Source organism: Gallus gallus, chromosome 15 (assembly GCF_016699485.2).
Source record: "Gallus gallus isolate bGalGal1 chromosome 15, bGalGal1.mat.broiler.GRCg7b, whole genome shotgun sequence".
NCBI lineage: Eukaryota > Metazoa > Chordata > Aves > Galliformes > Phasianidae > Gallus > Gallus gallus.
This window is the reverse complement of record NC_052546.1, coordinates 8,852,935-8,873,620: the sequence shown is the minus strand read 5'-3', so window position 1 is coordinate 8,873,620 and position 20,686 is coordinate 8,852,935. Positions and strand designations below refer to the sequence as shown.

The window sequence follows — 20,686 nt, the reverse complement described above, 5'->3', positions numbered from 1 at the left end:
TCCATTCTGACCTAAAATTTCTTCATTTAAGTTCAACCTACAAATGCTCAGTACACCAGGAGAGTAGCTGGCCTGCTTTCACCCGTGTGCTGCAGACCTCTCTTACAGCTATAGGAATTTTACTCAGTGCTGCTGTTGCGTTATCTGATCTTTGATACAAAATCATGGTAGTAAAATTCAACACAAATTTTAACTTCTCTGCCACAGTTGCAAAGAAGTATGGGGGCTTTCTGTACTCTGCAGATGCTTTTCTTGGCTTCTTACTCATTTCTGGATCTGACTCAAAACTCCCATTCAGCTCTGAATCTGTTAGATTCTTGCTCGAATTCTAGACTTAGCTCTATTCCTACTTATAAACTATGTAGAGCAGGGCTTATCATTAGTGATGTGGGATATCTTCACTAGTGTCAATAGCTTTTTTGATACCTTCTCTCAACAAGACCAGTGTTTCTGTATCCTTATTTCTTTTCAGGTCTCAAACAAGGCACTTTCTGCTGTAAAGTGTACCACAGACATTCCTTTTTTTTTTTTTTAAACTTATTTTTTGGGGCAAAAGGCTTTGTAGCCTACCTTTTATAGATAAGAAAATATTTCCGTGGTACAATTCATTCTGAGGATGGCCTTGATTTTTTTTTTTCTTTTTCCTTCTCATTCACAGTCTTTTCAGTGTGTTGGAATACTTCCCGGTGGCATTCATTTTGCTGACCACTTCACTGCATGTCTACCTTCTATCACACACAGATAGCAGAATGAGATGCTTACTTTACTGAAATTTACAGCTGATAGATTTACATACTGTAGAACCCTTCATAGGAAGCTGTGCTGAACTTGCATGTCTTCCATGTTCCTTCCTTCAGCCTTATTGAATCACTGAAGTTTTGGAGGACTCGCTTTCTCCTTCTGCCTGCCTGCATCAGTGCCACAAAGCGTATCATGGAGGGAGAAGTGCACTGTGATGTGTATGGAGACAAGCCCCGTTCTGATGAGGAGGAGTGGCAGCTCCTAGATGGGTTCATCCGCTTTGTGGAAGGTTTGAACCGCATTCGTCGACGCCATCGATCCGATCGAATGATTCGAGTGAGTCAGCTTCTAGTTGGGTGAGAAGATGGAGGCATATCTTGTAGTTCTTTCCCTTCCTTTGAGTCTCTCTGCATAGCCTAATGAAGCATTAGCAGAGATAGCTGAGACAATCCCAAACACGTGAATGAGCATGTATCTGGACATACAGCACAGTGCCATGCTGAATTATATATTTCAAATGTAAAACAGTGTGGTCTTATTAGCACCTTGCTGCTACTCAGCTGATTAAATTAAGTTTCCCTGGAAGGGGTACCATGTACTGCTGTGGCTGGAAACAAGTGGAACAGTCAGTTCACTCAGTGAGAAGCCAAGCTTTTCTGCACAGCATATCTTAGCTTTAGCCAGCTGCTCTGCCCATACCATAAGCCTGGTGCCACCTATTTGCAAGTATACATTGCTTTGTGCTGTGGTTGTGGTTATCCTGGACACACTGCAGTTTGTGATGCAGATCATTGGTGAAAAGAGAGCTGTGAGAGAGTGAGGCTGTAAATTTCTATGTGAGTTGGATGTGTGCTACAGACTTAGAAAAAGGATTGAGAAAGCAGAACCATATAGATGAATAGCTGGTAAACAGTGGCTTTAAAAGGATTGTGAGAAACTGGTTAGTGTGTATTAAGTTCTCTTTAAATTCACATGCTGAATGGAGTGCTTATTTTCAGAGCAAAGCCACCTTGTCACCAGAACAATGCATGTTTTATTTTGTCAACAGCATCCAAAGAAAACACCAGACCTGTCCATTTCTCACTTCCTTGTAGTTTAGCTCCATTTTTAAAGTTTGATTAATAAAGCCCTGCTGATGTGAGATGCTGTGTTCTTGCTTACTGGTTAAGCCAAGCTTGATCAGGTCTGTGCTTTCATTTTTCATCTGTTAGAAAGGGTCTGCCATGAAAGGCTTGCAGATTGCTGGTCCACTCCCCACCCACTCTCTGGAGCAGTCTGGGCCTCCCATTGGGAAGAAAGGAACCTCAGCGCTCTCAGCTCTGCTGGAGATGGAAGCCAATCAGAAGTGAGTCTCTACAGTTGTAGGTGCACGGTGGTCCTGTGTGAAGAACTCTGGGGTATCTTTCATACATGTCTTTCACCTGAACTGACTGAGGCCAATGAGGGAGCTTTGTTTTGAAAAAGGGAGTGGTGTGGGATCTTGCTTCTCCACTAACCCTGTGGCAGAGCTCAGAGCATACTGGACTCTTCCTGGAACTCCTTTCTGTTATGTTTCTGTGTAATACTTCTAGAATGAAGAGACTGGAAAGGAACAAGGAGACTCTAGAAGTGTGATCCATCACATACCAGATATGTCGTCACTTCTGATTTGCCAATACATTTATATCTATATGAGCTTAACTGGAACATAAGTATACACATCTGTAGGGTAGGCTCAATATAAATGTTGGGTAATAAATGTAGCCTAAAGAAAATACTTTGTTTGCACTGTTGACACTTATTGAAATGCCTCTAAAACTTCTGAGGTTCTTTTTCAGTACTGATCTAGGAATGGTTCACAGAAACTTAGAATGCTAATACCAGATATGCTGAAAACAATTTACAACACTTTTGGAGTCAGATTTGTTGTTGTAGTGGTAAGAGATTTGTTGTTGTAATGGTAAGAAATTTGAGTAGGTTCAAGGATCCATTTTGTGTGGGTTAAAAATCATAAAGTAATTAACGTTGGATTGGTTCTGTGATTCAGAGCGTGGAGAAGCAAATGTCTGAAAATACTGTAGTTCCCCTCCACAACAGTTGTCTTCAGGCAGAAGCTGACAGTATTTGAACAAATTCTGAATTCCTGCCTTTGTTTTAGGAGTCTGGGGGAGCAGCAGGCAGCAATGCTTTCTGGGAAGAGCTCTGGGCAGCCTTCAGAGAGCGGGAGCATTGCTATCACACCCACCTACATGGACAGCCCTCGTAAGGTAAAGCATTTTTGGTCCTATTTATACCTGCTATTTATTATTTGAGAAATTCTTAAGTAAAGAGAGTAAAGAGTAAAGTAAAGTAAATTATTCTCAGAACATGACTACCTCACACCATGTTTTACTTTGTAATTCAGCAAGTTGTCCTGTACCCAGGGTGTGTGTGAGGGTGTAAAGGAGAGTTTGGGGCACGACCATGCTCTCATTACTGCACACTGATAAAATTTCTGGGATGCTATCTCAGCATTTGCTAAAGCTTTGCTGTGCTAATTTACATGGTGGTATTTGTTAATTAGCCCATTTCCTTTCCTGGCAGCACACTTCATTTCAGTCAGAGTTTCATTTTAGATTAAATAGTACAGTGCAGTCCTACACCTACATGGTGACTGTCTCACAGAGCAGAATTATACTGTGTGTGAAGCTTCAGTGGAATCTTAATAGCTGGAACTCCAGTTGCTTCTGTTTGAAGAAGGTGTGTTCCTGGATCGTGAGTTTGAAGTCATTCCTGCACTAACAGTACTCCAGGATGGAGAAGACTGTCTTCTTGCTTTCTTCAGGCCCTTAAGAGGCTGTGCTATTCCTCAGCCTTCCTGTGAACTGTGCTGTGAGTGCTCTGAGAGACAGAACCTCAACACCAAGTCCAACTAGAAGTAATTGATTATTTTTCTGTCTTCTGGAATGGAAATCTTTCAGCACAAGTAACAAGGAACTGAATGAAGATACTACACTTAAAAATATGACCTCGGTTTAACAGTTGGAAATACTAAAAGAAAACGTTCTCAAATTCCCCACCATCAACCAACTAGATGCTTAACCATCTCTTCTTTTGTATCTGTGTTTCTATATTTAGCCTTCTGTGTCACCACCAGGGACAAGCATTGCAGCGTTCTGGAGCCTGGGATACTGCTAGTTGAAATGATTAACTGTAGTCATCATGGTAGTAGGCACCTAATTGTAGAACAAGAGTGTTTCTAAAACAGCAGATGAGATCAGCAGGTCATCCTTGGCTTGGAAAAAGTAGGTGCAGAACTTGGCTTCAGAGGCACGTTTACAAAACTCCAGATGCTAATTTATGCTTTGCATTCTTTTCTACCGTTTTGGGAAATCATCATCATCAAACTTCCCTTTTTAAATATGGAAACGATGAATGTTTCTTTCTACCACTGAACCTGGTGAAAATTCCATGTAGGACACAGGAAAACGTGTGTAGAATACATTGTGAATCTCAAATGCGTTGTGGAGGGGAAAAAGACAGAATTGTCTTTCTTAGCACTGGCTGGCCATTGTGGTGCATCAGTGTGCTGGAAGCTACATACCTGACCTTTTGCTGTTAGCAAAAGCTATTGAGCAAATGCTATTTCCTCTGGTTGTAAAAGTAACTGTATTCAAACACTTTTCTTGAAGGGTAGGTATAGAATCTGGAAGAGTGCGTTATCTGTTGAGAGCCTTTCACACTCTTCCAGTAAACACTCCTATAAATATTTAGACATAGGAGCTTGGAGGGAAGCAGTGGGGTCTGCAAATGGATGGGTCATGCTTGTCAGAAGAGTTCCACTGGACAGGTAGCCTTATCTGGCAACTTTGTGGGCGCTTGGAAACATCAGTGAGTGTGTGCCTTGTGTGTCCAGGACACACAGACCTGTTAGAGCTCATCAGCACAGGTGTGTCTGTTTGCTGCCTGTAGACTTACAGCCCAAGTACTGACAAATTGTCACAGCTGTGTGCTCTGTCAGCAGCCCCAGGAGCAAATCCTTTTCTGAGATACTGTTTAGCACTAGGCTTGTTCCAGATCAAAACTGAGCCACTGGCTCCACCTCTTCTCTGTTTCAGAGTAGGACTGTCAGGTCACTTCAGCCAGTTACTACACAGTACGTAGTTATTTAATGCAGTGAGTTGGTCTGCTGCAGAATCTGTTTGTTGAGTCTTTGCCTTGATGGTTATAGATTGCCTGGCATTATCTCTGTGCTGTGTAAATTTCCAGCCATGTAACCCTGGCATTGATTTTTCCATAAAATGTTTCATATGTATGTAGCGGGATAAGCATCCTCTTAACTGCAGGCTAGGCAAAATATTTTACCTAGGAGACAGGATAAAGAATTGCAAATAGAGAATGAAAATCTAGTCGAGTTCTACTGCATTGTCTTTTATGATAAGAGAATCTTGACGTGTCTTTGAATAGCAGCAGGGGATACATTCATCTGGGGCTGGTTAGTAGGCAGGGAGTGTAGCATAGGCGGTGCCTGTTTTGATTTTGCATGAAGTGTTAAATACAGTGTTTGGAAGATCTGTGTGATGGATTTTTCTTCCCTTTTCTTTGCACCGTACCAGACCTGCATTTGACAGGAGCAGTATGCTTCCTGAAAAGAACTGCTTTGCCTCTCCCTCTGTATCATTTGAGTGACTGACAGACCAGAAAAAAGCTGGCCTTCTCTGGATATGTGATTACACATGGTTCTATAATTTCCTGTACACTGTTTAACTTTGTATTTGAAAATGGGATGAAAACCCACTTACTCTGGAGCTCAAGTCTTCCTCTTATACAAGTACGGAGGAAAGGCCACAGTATTGAATTGGCTTCTGGTCAGTGTAGTTTTCAAAACTTTGGAACAGCATCTGTGCTGAGGAAGAGCAATGTCTTGGTACAGAGAGAGAAAGCAAGGGTATGCGTGTGACTCCTGATTCTCTGCACTCTGCTGCACCTGACGTTCTGGATCTGTTTGGGATTTACATTCTCCTCTTACTTTCTCTCTGTGGTCATTTTCGTACTTGCACAACTTTGTATTTGCTTCATCTCCTTGTTCCTGTTGCCATTAATGGGCCTACTTCCTCTGATGCCTTCAGGATGGGGCCTTCTTTATGGATTTTGTTCGCAGCCCTCGCTCAGCTTCAACCTTCTTCTCACAGGTTAGTTTTGAATGGGGTCTTGTCATCTCTGGCTTTTGGACTGAGGCAATGCAGAGCGTTGGTTGTCCAGAGCTTGCAACTTGGCTAGTTTCCGGATCTGCTTGCTGAGAGATGCACAGTGTTAAAAAGAGAGTGACCAGTGGTGGAGGATGTGACTCTTTCCTTCCACTGTTCAGTATTTTTGATGTGCTTTGGATATTCGTGTGCCCTGCGTTACTGTCCTTTGCATTACTGTCTCGTCAACTACTGAAGCTTCTCTTTCTGTTTCCAACTTCCCTTGCTAAACAAAATGACAACAGCTTATTTACCCCATTCTCAGCTACGCTTCTTGTGTGATCTTTGACTGTGGGAGATCCAAATCAAATTGTGTCCTTGGGTTCTTAAACAGCTGAGGGCAGAAAATACTGTTTTCATCTTGATTTAAGAGCCATTCTGACAGAAGGTGTTTGTACACCTAACAGCAGTTAAGAGTTAGCAATAATACAGTGTAACAGTAGAAAATACTGCTGGTTTAAGTGAGCCTTGGGAAGGGAGAGTGGTTTTAGCTGAGTGTGGGGACTGTAGATTCTGTATCAGCATTTGCCATTTCTGGCTGCTCAAAGAGGGACACCTGCCATTGCAGCATGAGAGATCCTTGGGCTGGAAGAAATGGAAAACAGTATAAAGAATTCTGGTCTCACTGTCAGACCTCTAAGTCAGACTGCCAGCTTTGTGATTTTTGTTTTTTAGCTGTGCTTGTGCTGTGGATTCATCATGGCAGATCAGCCCTCGTATTTACACTAACTTGAGTTGCTAAGTTACTCTGCTGTTCGTATTCCTCTCCCCCACCTTTCTAGCTTTATATAATGTCTTTCCTGAGCCATACGTGTTAAAGACAGATGGCAGTTACAGCCTGTACTTTGCTGAATCTTTCATGTTCTTTCTGAAAAGATTTTATGGTAATTTTTGAACTCTTCAGTCTACCGTGGAATAGTGCAAGCGTTCCTGGAGGAAAATGTTCTTGTTGTCTCAGTGACACAGGTGTGGGTGGGTGCCAACCAGCCTCCCAGTACTGCCCTAAGAAAGAAAGAAAGATGCACTGATTCCGTGCATTATGAAACTTGATTTCTGTGTAGTACATCTGCGTATTTCTGTCTGAGAGTCGGACATGTTTTCTCTAACTGCTTACTACTTTCTTGTAGTGACTAATTTTCCTGTTCTGTCCATTGCATGTTTATAATTGCACTTACTCAAATTGAAAACGTCAGGTTGGGACTGGGATTACTAATTTGTCAGTGGTTCTTTCAAAACAGTTGTCAATCCTCATCTTTGTGAGGGTCACTGTGGAATGCCAGCATAGGGGAACTTATGTTGTCAGCAGCTCTGTGGTGGTAACAAAAGACTGCATTTATGCTTTCACTGTATGCTTGTTCTAGCTTTATAGTACTGCTTGTCATTAACAAACTTAAGCTGAGGTGGAAAATTGGGAGGGCAGGGAAAGAAAGGAAATGGAGGAAATACTACATCATAAATCTCATAAGCATGTCTTTACTCCATGCAGGTTTCTATAGATCAATCAGTTCCTGGAACCGCAGATGCCACTACATTGATAAACACAGGGCAGTCAGCTGAGAGGGGCAGCACTCAGAGCTTGGGAAGTTCCCAGAGCACAACAGACCAAGGATATGTCACAGCTGGTGCTGCAGAGGGCAGGTAAGAGGAGCACGGTAGTGCTACATGGTGGATCTGCACAGTACATTCCCCTTTCAGGTGTTGTGGAATAGGCACTTAAACAGGCACCTGAGAATGAGATGTGCTGTGTCTGTCAGCACTAGAAGGCACTTGTCACGAGACTCTTCCATGTGCAGAAAGAGCAGTAGTGAAAAATAAGCCTTGCAACCCTGTTTTCCAGAATTCAATGAACTAAGGCCTCATTGCTCCGCCTCCAAAAAGAGCTTCATTCTTCCAGAAATGAAGGCGTTCTGTGTCTGAAATCTGTCAGCAGAAGACCGGGCTTTGAATTGACATCACTGACATCTGTCTTCTGTCTGTTCAGCAAAGGGAGCCCTGCAGGCCTTATTGGGTGGAGTGGGCAATTTCAAAGTATTTGCTGTCCTATGGCTTCGTCCCATGTGTGTAAATTGGGTCACTGTAGCAATGACCTGACAGCCTCGGGGAGAAAAGGCTGTAATGCCTCTAGTTGTCCATGTTAAAATAAAGGAAATAAATGTAACTAAGTCATTGTTCAGAAGAGAAATGAGAGTATTTTTCTGAAGTGCTCATATTGGAACAAATCTGGCAAGCTGCCCTGGTTTTTGAGCATACGTCTGCTTGCTTCGCAGCTCTCAGCAGTGCTCAGTAAGCTCTCTGACTTCCTCCTCCACCTTGATGGAGATTCTCGAAGCCATGAAACATCCTACGTAAGTGTTTAATTCAAATATGCTTAACATCTGTCTAGAAGTTTTGTAAGTGGATGTGGAGTCACAGGAGGGCCCCTGTCAGATGTGGAAAAAGTTTTTCCAGCTTTTTTGCTTTTCAGTTCCAATCTCTCCAGCAATGAATTTCAGACATTGAGGTACCAGCACTGCAGTACAGACTTCAATTACTGGAGTTTGAGTCCTGCCAAAGCGAGAATTCTCAGTGAGAGTAACGCTGAAGTGCTGTCAGTGTCATCTCCCTGTCACATCACCCAAAACTAACAAAATTCCACTTTGGGGACATGGTGCACCTACTGACTTCTATTTTTATCTCTTTTTTTTTTTTTCCCCACCCAACAGTGTTTTTTTGTCTTAGGAATTAAACAGAATTGTTGAACAGGCTGTGCTAACACGTTTGACTTGCTGTGTTTCAGCACAGGGATCCAGCTGCTCTCTGAGCAGAAGGGCCTCTCTCCGTCCTGTTTCATCAGTGCAGAAGTTGTGCACTGGTTGGTGAATAATGTGGAAGGTGTGCAAACCCAAGCCATGGCAATTGACATAATGCAGGTAAGGGAACTGCCTAAGGGAGCAGAGGGGGCCAGAAATACCCCGCTCTTTGAAGACAGTAGAACAGTGGAGGAAAGTGTTGCAATAATTGCTGTTTCTTATTGAAATCCTACTCTAGATACTGAAAAATACATTCAACAGAACACGAGGTCACAAAGGCACTACTGAAAATAACTTTTACCAACACTTTCTGCACCTCTGAGAAGATAGATGCTAGTTGGTGATGGAAATTACAGTAAATATGCATTCCCTAGTGCTACTTGATGTATATCTTAGCAAATAATCATTTTCTCTTGGAAAGTTTGAATTTTTAGGATTCCATATCACAAAACAGCGGTGGTCTTCAGTAGTAATATATATTATTGTACCACTGATATATGTAGTTATAGTTCTGTATAAATCTCCAGTTAGCTACTAAATACCATGAACTCTCCATTGTGTTGTAACCACAAAGCACCACAGTGTGGTGGGGTTTTTTTTGTCTTGTAGTGATTAGTTTGGTTAATGAAGTTGTTTGTATATTGATCACGTACAATCAGCAAATGTCCTCTGTCTTAGGAATGCTGATGTACATGCTGGTTGTGTTCATCAATCTGTCTTCCATATTGAACTGTGTCTGGGCAGTGGCTGGAAATGTTTTGGAGTTCATTCCTCTACTGAGATCCATATCAATTAACGGAGAGCCTAGAACGTTTCTGAACTCTCACCTCTCTTTAAATCCATCTGTAAATCCAGAGCATGAGAGCATGGTAAGGGAGGAAGGAAGACATCTGTAGAAAGGTCAAATGCGATTTCCCCAGGAGATAAGGACTTGGTACCTTTACTGAATATCGAGAGAGAACGTTGCTGGTATTCTCCACAGGCACATATCTGGACAAAAAGATGCCAGGAAGAAAACTGATTTCCAACTGTTCTTTAATAATCTTTTGTGTAACTAAAAGAATGACTTCTTTTCCACAGTGTTGTTTTGTTCTTCTTTTTTTGTTGTTGTTCAGAAAATGCTAGAAGAGCAGCTGATTGTCCATGCATCTGGAGAAGCTTTACGAACCTTTATTTATGGCTTTTATTTCTACAAGATTGTTGTGGACAAAGAACCTGACCGAGGTCAGCATTGTGTTACAAGGCATTCCTCATTATTCCCTTGCATAATTGCTAGCTGTACTTGATTCTTATGGGTGTTGCTGCAGAAATGCACTTTGGGAGCAACCAAAATCACTGCTCTAAAGAGAGTCAAGAAATGTGGACTTTGGGAATGTTATTAAAAAAAAAAAAAACCTGCAGACAACATAACCTAATATTTCTTTTCCTTACCCATTTTTTAGAAAGAATTATTTCTCCTCCTTGATCCTGAGCACTTGTTTCTAATGGCCATCTGTCCTTCCCCTTGCTTTTTGTTCAGTGGGCATGCAGCAGCCTGCCATGTGGCACACAGCTGCTATGGATGACTTCTCCGCCTTCCAGAGGAAATGGTTTGAGGTGGCATTTGTGGCAGAAGAGCTCCTGCACTCGGAAATCCCCGCGTTTTTCCTGCCCTGGCTGCCCAGCCGCCCAGCCTCCTATGCAAGTAGGCACAGTTCCTTTAGCCGCAGTTTCGGAGGACGGAGCCAGGCAGCTGCACTATTAGGTAGATGCACAGCACAGGTGACAGCTGGGGAAGTTCATGGGGATAGTTTGAAGGGGGAAGAGCAGCCAGCCAAGGGTATGATCTCACGTGGACCAGCAAAAAAGCTGCAAATTTCATGCTGGCCTTACATGTGTCTTGCAGGTAAACTCGTATGTCCGAGGTGTGTTTCACTGGCTGGGCAGGGCAATCTTTGCTTCTGAGTACTGGAATTTATTCTGAAACTAAGTATAATGAAAAAGTTCTGTGTTACTGAACTGCCATGCCATCCTCTAGAACTCACAGAGGAGAACCCTAACCTGTCTCCTTGTGGATCCAGAGGAACTCTTTTCAATCTCTGATGGATAAGTTGTGAAACAGCAAAGCTACCAAGCTGTGCCTGAAATGACATGCTGAATTGCTTCTCGATGGCAGGAGTCCCAGTCAGATCCAGATGTGATAGAGAAGCTTTCTGTGATTACGTGCTCGAGGTTTCTTGGCTAATCTGAATCGTTTATAGAGAGACTCCTTATATTAAAGCCTGGGAGGCCCAGCTACAAATTATCTCTGCAGTGTGGAAGCAGCAGGGCTTGTGTATCAACGATAATAATGTTGTTGAATGAGATACCATTGTAATATCTGAATTCTGTAATGTATGAAGTACAATGCTACCACTAACAGCCCGTGAAACATACTGGTTGCATGTTTGACTTTGTTGCTTTGTCATCTCTTTACTTCCAGGCCAGCCTGAGTCACTTGCTTTTGTTCCCCTTTCCCTGTTTAAAATTACCAGAGAAATCATTGCTATAAAATTGTAGCTTCAGATTTATTAGATACACCTTTTAAAAGCCTATCTCAATTAGGGATAAAAAGAAAATTCTGTTGTTCTCCTGTTTTGTATATTTGACCTTCTGAAGAGAAGCTTCTTATTGCTCATGCAGTATCTCCTAAATCTGAAGTTACAGTCATCCTTGTGTATTTCTGAAAGCCTTGTTGGAAGAGGAACAGCATCAGAAGTGGGAAAGTGTTAAGGATGCAAGTCTGAACTGATGGTTAATTCCCTGAAGCCAACATATGTTGGATATTTTTCCTTGTCACACGATAAATCTGTTGCCTTGGCCAGTATCCAACCTCATTAGCTCAAGGATTTGCCAGAGCCAAAGCCTGAACGTAGGCTGGTGTGGGAGCATTGTGAAGGCTGGAGGGGCTTGGGCTGGATCGTGTTCCTCCTTTGATCTCTTACTCACTACTTAGGCCAAAAAACCACTTCACTTTTCTATGTCTGCCCTCTTTTGTGAGATGAGAAAATTGAGACTCGGTAAGCTTGCACCTGGGGAAGTGGGCAGAGAACCAGCTGGTGTATTCCCACAGTGTGTGTTGGAGTATACACCTGTGTAACGTTCATTTCAGTTGTGATTATACCCATTCTGCTATTTAACTAACATGCAGTCCTTGGAATAATGAAAAATACCTCCAGATTGCTCACGTGGTTGTTTAAGAAATAATAGTGTCCTGGAGGGAGATCCAGCGTTGAGCTTTTTCCTTACCAAGGAACTGTTTTAACTGATGTTTCTGTGCTGTCCCTCTTCTAAACAGAGTGCCCAAAAAATGTTACCAGCTCATCTGAGACAAGGAGCTTTACTAAACCCAGATGACCTCTGGTCCACGTGACTTCATTTGTTCCTCTCTTGGCTTTGATTTGGTTGTCGTTTTTGTTTCTTCCCCTCCCCACCTTCCCTAAATGTCAGGCTGTGACATGAAATTGCATGCAAGCATTGGGAGCTCTGGAACAAGCTCCACGGATCTAAAATCTTTTTCCCTCCCAGTTCCCCTATTATTGCCCAGTGATTGTCCCCTTTCCCTTCCCAGTGGAAGTCTGACCTGTGAAACACTTAATCTTGTCCCTTTCAATTTATAGCAATGCATGCAGTAGCCATTGTAGTCATGTATGTAGTGTAGTCTGCGACTGGAGAATAACCTGCCTGCTCCTCTCCGATGTACTCGATAAATCCTTAGTTAAATACTTGCTAGAACAAGTCAATTGGGAAGCAGGTGAGTTCTCTTAAAGTTGGGTCTATGGAAGGCAGGGTGTTTATTCTATCAAAATTAAACTGGTTTCTAAATTCAGGTGGATCAGTGACGTGGATATTTCACATCTGTTTGTAAGGTCCTTGTGATTAGCTCACCTGGTTGGACTGCCTTCCTGTTGCTTTGCCTATGAATTACAGCTGCAGGCAAGGTGGAGAGGCCAACTCCAACCCTAATGGGGAGGTTGTGTTATTTGGAAAAAGGAACAGCCTAAGGGAGCAGGGAGCTCATTCTTCACTGTGTGCTGGTTCAGACACACTGGGCTGCAGTGTTGCAACTGACATCTTAGCTAACAACTGGCGTCTGCCCAGCTAAGCTGCTTTCACATTATAGCTTCTGGGATTTGCTTTCCAACATCTCAGAATGGGATTCATACTTCATTACAAAACTGACACGGTAATCTTGTAATGCACGTTGATAATCCACTGGAAAGGAGCAAGAAAATGGGAATCCCAAGATGCTGCTCTGTCTGACTATAGCAAACCAGCTCAGAAATGACACATGGATTTGTCAGAAAAGACAAACATGGATTTTAGTTACAAAACAAAACTGGATGATGTTCTTCCATTTTTCCTTTACTTTTATTTTGAGCTGTTCCTAAGCTGCAGTAATGACAATATAAAAGATTTGCTTTTAACCTTGAAAATTGTGTCCAGCCAACTTACAGTAGAAGTGGAGATGGGAACTGTCCCATCTACCTTCAGGACCAACTTCAACCACTTTTTAATGCCATTAAGTCATAAAATGAGGTTGTTTAAAAGTTGACCTCATAAAAGAGTGCATCCTCTACTGAAGCAAGAAAAGCAGTATCCATCCCTTGTGCATCAATCTGAAAGAAAAAGAAAAAAGCACAAGTTTTTCAACAATAGTTTTGCAGCCCTTAATTTCTGTCAGCATTTAACTTTATTGAGATGTGAAATAATTCTCTTGTACAAAGAAAAGTTGAAAGTGACAGCAGTGGTTCATAGCAGAACTTCGGACTGAAACTCAGGTGATCTGGTTTCTGTCGCTGACCTTGCAGTCCCCTTATGACACCATACAGGTCACTTCTTCCACTTTCTTTGCTTCCATTTCTCTTTTACTTGATACCTCAGATTTTCTGTCACCGGGATGCTGGGCTGTAAGGCACAGAAGGAGATGTATCTTGGGCACTGTCCCAGCACTTACTGCAAAGCAGCACGGAGTATTGCAGTGATGCTAACACTGCTGCACGTGTCTTGGCTGACTCATCTTGCTTTTACAACAAGCACTGTATGTGCAGTTCTAGACATGTGGTAGTGTGGGATATTGATTTGGGGTTAAAGATGCATGAAGTTTAATTTCTAATCTCCCTTGGCTCCAGAAAGTACTGGAATGCTCCTGCCCTGTGCAGCAGCACCGTGTGATTTCTGGTGGGGTCACAGAGAGGTACTAAAACCAAACTGTGGCTGTGAAGGAGATGGGGCTGCCTTGCTGTTTGCTCTGATGCCACCAGTTGCTTATTGATGAGCTTCTTGACTCTTGGTTCTGTATCTTTATTGCAGTTGAAATGCCTTTTCACTTCTTGGGAAGGTAATTCAACGACGCAGACCCCTCATATGAGCAATGCTTAGGTTTTTTTTTTATTATTTTTAATTTTTTTTTGCCTTTTTCTTCCATATAGACAGCATTCTGGGACTATTCTGCAACCCAGAAACATTTGGGGAGGAGTGGGAGGGCAAATTCATTTCAAGTAGCTTGTTGGTCTTGTTTGTTTTTTCTTTCATCCAAATTCCCTCCTTCTCTTGAGTACATCTCTTAAATGTACCCCTGTTCCTTGGCTGTGTAGCTGCCACAGTGCCTGAGCAACGGACAGTGACGCTTGACGTGGATGTGAATAACCGCACGGACCGTCTGGAGTGGTGCAGTTGTTATTATCATGGCAATTTCTCCTTGAACGCTGCCTTTGAAATCAAGTTACACTGGATGGCGGTGACTGCAGCTGTTCTTTTTGAGATGGTAAGAGTCCCTGTGTACTAGGTAGCCACAGCAATGCCCTTCTGGCCTTTGTATCCCTCATACTGCTGGGGACACGTCTGTCATGTGAAGCTGATGGAAAGTATTAGGGGAGACGTGGGGAGTTGGATCTGCCATCTTTTCCATGGGTAATTTTACAGATCATCATTAGCATTGCTGCATCTGGTCAGCATTTATCATGCTATCCATAGTCATTATGTCTGCAGGACAGTGTTCTGCTTTTAGAGGGCTTCATTCTTGGTATGCAGAGGTCACTACAGGTGGAGGTGGTATTTAAGTCCCGCTTGAGCAAACCTTAGGCCTTGAAGGGAGTTCTTGGAAAGGAATCTGTTTTGCATCGCATTCCCTCTTGACCCAAAAATAAAAAAATAAAACAAAATTGAGTGGAATTGCTTTTATGGCAAGGCTTTTCTGGGCAATGGGACCTTCCTGTTCAGCAGTGCATTTTAGTTATCTAAAACTTCCTGAGAACATTTCAAACTGCAAATCCAAGCAGTATATGTCATTTTTTTTTAATGTTTAGATTTTTTTCTCTATTTTTATCTTCTTTAAAACGCAAACTGTTAGTGCCAGGTTTCACCCAACCCAGACAAACAGCACAAGGTGGTTGTTTTTGCTTTTATTTGAAATCTATTGCACTGTTCCAGTAAAGCAGCAGTGCTTAGCCACTGATGATAAGTAGGCTGAATCAGTTCCTGAAAAATGTCCTATTTTAAAGTGCTTTCTGATTGATGTGGCACTTACAAAAGGAAAGCCTTGTGCTTGTACTGCTTTGCTTACAAGGACACTTGTGTGTCTGCCATGCAAAGCAGGCTGTGCCAGTGGAGAATTGAGTTGTCTGATCTATTCTTGGGCAATTAGTTGCTCCTGTGCACCTTGGTGCCCCACGACATATGCTGTATGATTCACTGTTTCAATCTTTTTCTCAGGTTCAGGGTTGGCATCGGAAAGCCACATCCTGTGGATTCCTGCTGGTTCCAGTCCTGGAAGGCCCCTTTGCATTGCCCAGCTACTTGTATGGCGACCCACTTCGAGCTCAGCTGTTCATCCCACTCAACGTTAGCTGCTTGGTGAAGGAGGGTAGTGAGCACTTGTTTGATGGTAAGAGATGTTTGTTCCTTTGTTCTATGCCTTGATATTTTTTCTTGCAAGTGGGTCCTTCCTGGCAGACAGCTGACATGAAAAACCTCGTTAACCAGACGCATGTTAGCTGAAGGAAGGGCCTGGTTTTGGGTTTCAGCAGCTGCTCTCAGGAAAGTTCAGAGGAAGCGGTGCTGGCAGCCTGATCAGCACAGACAGTATATGCAGCTGGCAGAAGGAAGTTCCCAGGCACAGGAAGGGTTGCCTCTCCGTGATCTCTGCCATAATGTTGCATACCCTCACAGAGCCTATAGCACGTAGTTGCTCTGTTTGATGTGATGTTATGCAGTAAAAGTCGTTATTGCTGGTAGACCCTGCCCAGAGCTGCTCTGAATTTGTGTCCTGCATTTGTTTATCCTCCTCCTTGGTGAGATGAGGCTTTCACAGCCCTCTTTATAGTTGCCATGGTTACATTCATGGTAAGGGTGTTTGCATATGAGATTAGGAGCTAGAAACTGCAATCTCTTTTTCTGTAGTGTGACCTCACCCTTCTGTGTGATGCCGTTGTGGCAGACCTTGGGTGGAAGCTCAGAGATCGGAGAGCTCAGTCCCCATACAGAGAGGCAGCACTGCATTGTGAGAGGGAGCAATCAGTAAAAGGCTCTGTTTAAAAAAAAAAAAAAATGTTTTATTTACTTTCATTAATTCTTTTTTTCTTTATAAGCCTATGTCCAGGTGTAAATGTGGAACAGTCAGTGACAAATCCATCTGTTGTGATGTCAATGTAGCTTCTCTGACTTTGAAGTATTCTCAGTGCACTGTGTGGTGCACTGTCTTCAGCCCACGCTCCTCCTTGTCCCCTCCCACACACCCTGTTATGATCCTTTCCTTCATCTCTGGAGATGCAAAAGCTAAACTCAGGGATGAATCTGCTGCTGACATATCTCTAATTAGCAAGGCATATCTCTAATTAGTGGGCATTCAAGGGACAGCTCACAGAAAACAGTGGGATTAAAAGAAGTTGCTAGAAAAACCAAAGTGCACAGAGGTGTTCTGAGGAAAGCTGTAGTTTTTAAAGAGAAGGAAGTGGCTTTACTAGATAACCTTTTTGTTTGCTTCAGGCTTTGAACCAGAAACATACTGGGACCGTATGCATCTCCTGCAGGAAGCAATAGCATACAGGTATGTACAGAGCAGAACGACTGAAACGTTTGCACCTCCTTGGAGAATGTAGGATGGAAGACCTACAATGAACAGCCACCCCTGTGTGACTTGAGTTCTGTGCAGTCTGCCTCTCTGCAGTGTGCTAGCCAGTTTTGAGATTAAAACATAACTAGAATGTCTGGAAGTGCCCGTGTGGGCGCAGGGGGCAGGTAGGCAGTGTTTCATCCTGTCACTGGCAGGCCATGCTCTTGTTGTGGGAGGGCATTGGCTTTGGAAGGTGCTGTTGCACTAAACTTGAAGACAAACTGCAAATACATTTCTCTATGAGTAGGGACAGTTATTTCCTTCATGTGTACTTAACATAGTGTTGATCTGGATGGCAACCAATGATTAACAATAAGCAGAGGTGTGGGATAAGAACTGTACACAGGAGGTTGGGCCCATTTGAGAAGGAATTGCTGTAAACTTTCTATACTTCTGTGTGCTTGAACTGCCAGCTTCTTACACTGTGCTGCTGGCAGGGTCTTTTTTCATGGTAGAGTGGCTGCCTTTTGGAATGGACTTGGTCTTGGAAATGTGCTTTCATTAGCATAGAAAGAAGGTAAGCTGTGCTAAGTTTCATGTGAAATGTTGCCCAGCACGAACAAAGTCATGTTACAGCTTGACTGTCTTTCTTGTCTATTGCTCTTCCCTCCTTTGTTAGTAACTACTTCATTTAGTCATATACTGCTCAATGCCCTCCTGAGCTGTTCTACAGACCCTTGTTTCTGCGGGGGCTAGGACAAAGATCAGTGTGGAGCTGCAGTTTTTCACACTGTCCCTAGCAAGAGCAGAGAGCGTTTGGAGAAACTCAACTCTCTGTCCATTTCCACCTTGCCTTCAGACCACAGCAAAAGGAAGCCTTTGTGATAGTGGAAGGTTTTCCTTTGTGCCCCTGCCTTGGGCTGACAGAATTATAGCTGGAATGGCTCGTCAGTTTTTTTTTTTTTTTAATTATTTCTCTGGTGTTTGTTTCTCCAGATTTGGATTTGTGCAGGATAAATACTCGGCTTCTGCATTCAACTTTCCAGCTGAGAACAAGCCTCAGTATATCCATGTCACAGGTGAGCAATACTTGGCAGACACTGGAGACAAGAAGGAGGCTATCATAAACAGAAGAGCCATTTGCCATGCACTTTGTGTTTTGTCAGTGACGTTTGTCCTCATTATGTCCCTAGTCAGATGGCAGGCAGCTGCATCAGCCAACACAAACCAGAAAACTGGCAAGATGGTATGAGAAATGCAAAGTGTTGCTGCTAATGAATGGCCCTGTTTTGAAATCTCACTTTATAGTGTCTCTGAAACTTTTTATTTCCAGGAGATGGAGAAATAATAAGAAATAAGGCAGAGCTTATTCCAAGTGCAGGATAAACAAATGTGTATGTAGCAGCTAGAAGGGAAAGGAACTGGGAGAAGTCAGTGCTGTGCTCTCAGGCTTAAGGTCAGTTGTAGATGTCTCTCTACCTGTATGCACTGTGTGGGAGATGGATCGAGTATTTAGGATTCACTTTGTAAATGTTAGCTCTGTCAGCACTTCTAACTAAGCTCCATGCATGGTGTATTACTGTGAAATAACATGTTCAAAAGGGCTGCTGGAGTGTGAAGGCCATGACAGGAGAAGAGCTTTAGGAAGACTGCAGAAGAGAATGGAAATTTATGTAAGGTTAGAAAAATGGATCAGGGCCTACACTTCTGCTTCGTTCCCTTCTACGAAGAGAAAGGCAAGACTAAGTGCTCTTTCCCAGTGCTGCAATTTGCAGGAAGAAATAGTGTGTAAAAGCAAAGGAGGAAAACTATATTCTGTTTTACCTTGCTTGAAGGCAATTAACGGAAGCTCAGTAAGTCAGCTAATAGTTATAGGGACTTAGGTGTGCCTGAGGCTCAAGTCCTGTCTGTTTCCCTCAGGGACGGTGTTTTTGCAGCTGCCATATTCCAAGCGGAAATTTTCTTGTGGGCAGCAGCGACGCCGGCGCAACTCCACCAGCTCCACCAACCAGAACATGTTCTGTGAAGAGCGCATTGGCTACAACTGGGCCTACAACACCATGCTGACAAAAACATGGCGGTCCAGCGCCACCGGGGATGAGAAGTTTGCTGATCGGCTGCTGAAAGACTTCACAGACTTCTGCTGGAACAAAGACAGCCGGCTCGTGCTCTTCTGGACCGACTGCCTGGACAAGATGCATGCCAGTGCTCCGTGAGATAGGGATTTGTCTCGTAAGGAGAAAGCTTTACCTTGTGGCAAGGAAGTAGAGGGAGAGAATGACTGGAAAAGAGCCCCTCTGGTGGTTTCATCCTGTGGCTCCAAGGGGACGTGTTCAATATAGCTGTTGATATTCAACAGAATTTGATTAAGCCCTTGGAAAAAGAACCTGAGCTCTTGGCTTGCCCATACCTGTCACCTGACCTCTGTTTGGTATCGAGTTGACACAGTCCTCAGTTGCCAAAACTTCAGTTAGAGCAGAGGTAGAGCAAGAAAAGGGCAAATGGTCTTCAAGGGCAGTTCTGTTCAGCACAGAATGATGGGGGCAGCTAATGGGCACTGGAAGTGGTCACTGCTGTTTGCCTGCCATGGCAGGCTGCAGCCCCTCTCTTCTCCTTTTGAGGTGTACCTGGTTGTGTGAATATGTATGATAAAGTGTGAGAGATGACTGTTAAATTTCGTATGTGTAAATAAGTAAAAATGCTGAGAATTGAGTGACCTGATGTTTTGTTGTAACTCCAGGCAGCGGTGCAGAAACAGGGAGTAAAAGAGAACATCACCAAAGGAGATGCTGCAGCTTGTGTGCACCAATGTCAGAGCCCAGCAGCCAGAGCAGTGGCACACAGCCTGCTCCTGCCCTGCAGGGCTAGCATCCACCCTGCAGAGAACTCAGGGGCACTCATCACATGAAGCTGCTGATGGGAAGAAAAGGAGGAATCAGATTGTTAGCATTAGTCTGTATGCAGTGAAATGGAGATGCCTGCATTCCAGTACATGGTCATTGTCCGTGCAAGCGGAAGGCAGCACACAGTGAGTGGGAGAAGTGGGCGTGGGGTGGGGTGGGTGCAGGACCCTGAGTGGGTGGCAGTTCCTGTTCTGTATGGTCACTGCACTGAGGGCAGTGGAGGGCTGACACCTTCTCACTGCTGTTCAGAGCTGATGCTGCAGTTCTGTCCCTAAAGCTGATTGTCCCCTAAGCTCAGCGCTGTGAGAACTCACCTGAAGTGCTTTGTCTGGATGTGGAGTCCTCAGCACAGGAGAAACATGGACCTGTTTGGGTGCATCCAGAGGAGGGCCTCAAAAATGTTTTAAGGGATGGAACACCTCCCTGTGAGGACGGGCTGAGCTGGGGCTGTGCAGGCTTGAGAGGAGAAGGCTCCAGGGAGAGCTGAGAGCGGCCCATTAGTACCTAAAGGGCTCTCTGTAAGAAGGAAGCAGCAGACCCTTCAGCAGGGTCTGTGTGATAGGATGAGGGGAAATGGTTTCAAACAAAGAGAGGGGAGATTTAGATTGGATATAAGGAAGTTATTTACAGTGGGGGGGGGGGGGGTGGTGAGGCACTGCTCAGGGTGCCCAGAGATGTGGTGACGTCCCATCCCTGCAGACAAAGGCCAGGGGACGGGACTGTGAGCACTGATGGGGCTGTGGGTGTCCCTGTGCGCTGCAGGCAGTGTGAACAGACGGCCTTTGGGGGTCCCTTCCCCTTCAAAAGATTTTCTTTCTACTGTATGATTGGTACTACTCACCTGTTAGTAGGTGTTGGGACCCGTCTAGGAAGGATGAGTTTGAGCTCCATACTCATTCAGTTCACTTAAGCATGTTAAAGTTAACAGTGCATGTCTGATCCCAGTTAATATCTTAAAATACTCTGCTGTAACAGTAA

At 43.7% G+C, this 20,686-nt stretch overlaps 1 protein-coding gene and 1 non-coding gene across 17 annotated transcripts in view; both read left to right on the top strand.

The window, feature by feature from the left end:
- DEPDC5 (DEP domain containing 5) overlaps positions 1-19,517 on the top strand; it is a 43,134-nt gene extending 23,617 nt beyond the window's left edge. For 8 of the 16 annotated variants that reach the window (XM_015275425.4, XM_004934358.5, XM_025155719.3 and 5 more), the window contains exons 30-43: positions 858-1,077; positions 1,953-2,086; positions 2,879-2,987; positions 5,829-5,891; positions 7,432-7,583; positions 8,213-8,290; positions 8,722-8,854; positions 9,850-9,958; positions 10,254-10,478; positions 14,350-14,519; positions 15,467-15,638; positions 16,739-16,799; positions 17,802-17,884; positions 18,726-19,517. In XM_015275425.4, the coding sequence (XP_015130911.2) occupies positions 858-1,077; positions 1,953-2,086; positions 2,879-2,987; positions 5,829-5,891; positions 7,432-7,583; positions 8,213-8,290; positions 8,722-8,854; positions 9,850-9,958; positions 10,254-10,478; positions 14,350-14,519; positions 15,467-15,638; positions 16,739-16,799; positions 17,802-17,884; positions 18,726-19,021 (2,005 nt within the window). In that variant the 3' untranslated portion in view covers positions 19,022-19,517. The remainder of the gene's footprint in view (positions 1-857; positions 1,078-1,952; positions 2,087-2,878; positions 2,988-5,828; positions 5,892-7,431; positions 7,584-8,212; positions 8,291-8,721; positions 8,855-9,849; positions 9,959-10,253; positions 10,479-14,349; positions 14,520-15,466; positions 15,639-16,738; positions 16,800-17,801; positions 17,885-18,725) is intronic. The other 8 variants (XM_004934359.5, XM_015275432.4, XM_015275431.4 and 5 more) reach the window with 3 other exon arrangements.
- MIR6673 (microRNA 6673) lies at positions 7,601-7,710 on the top strand. Its single transcript, NR_105542.1, has one exon. It is a non-coding gene; the product is annotated as a microRNA 6673 (primary transcript).
- Positions 19,518-20,686: the final 1,169 nt, after the last annotated feature.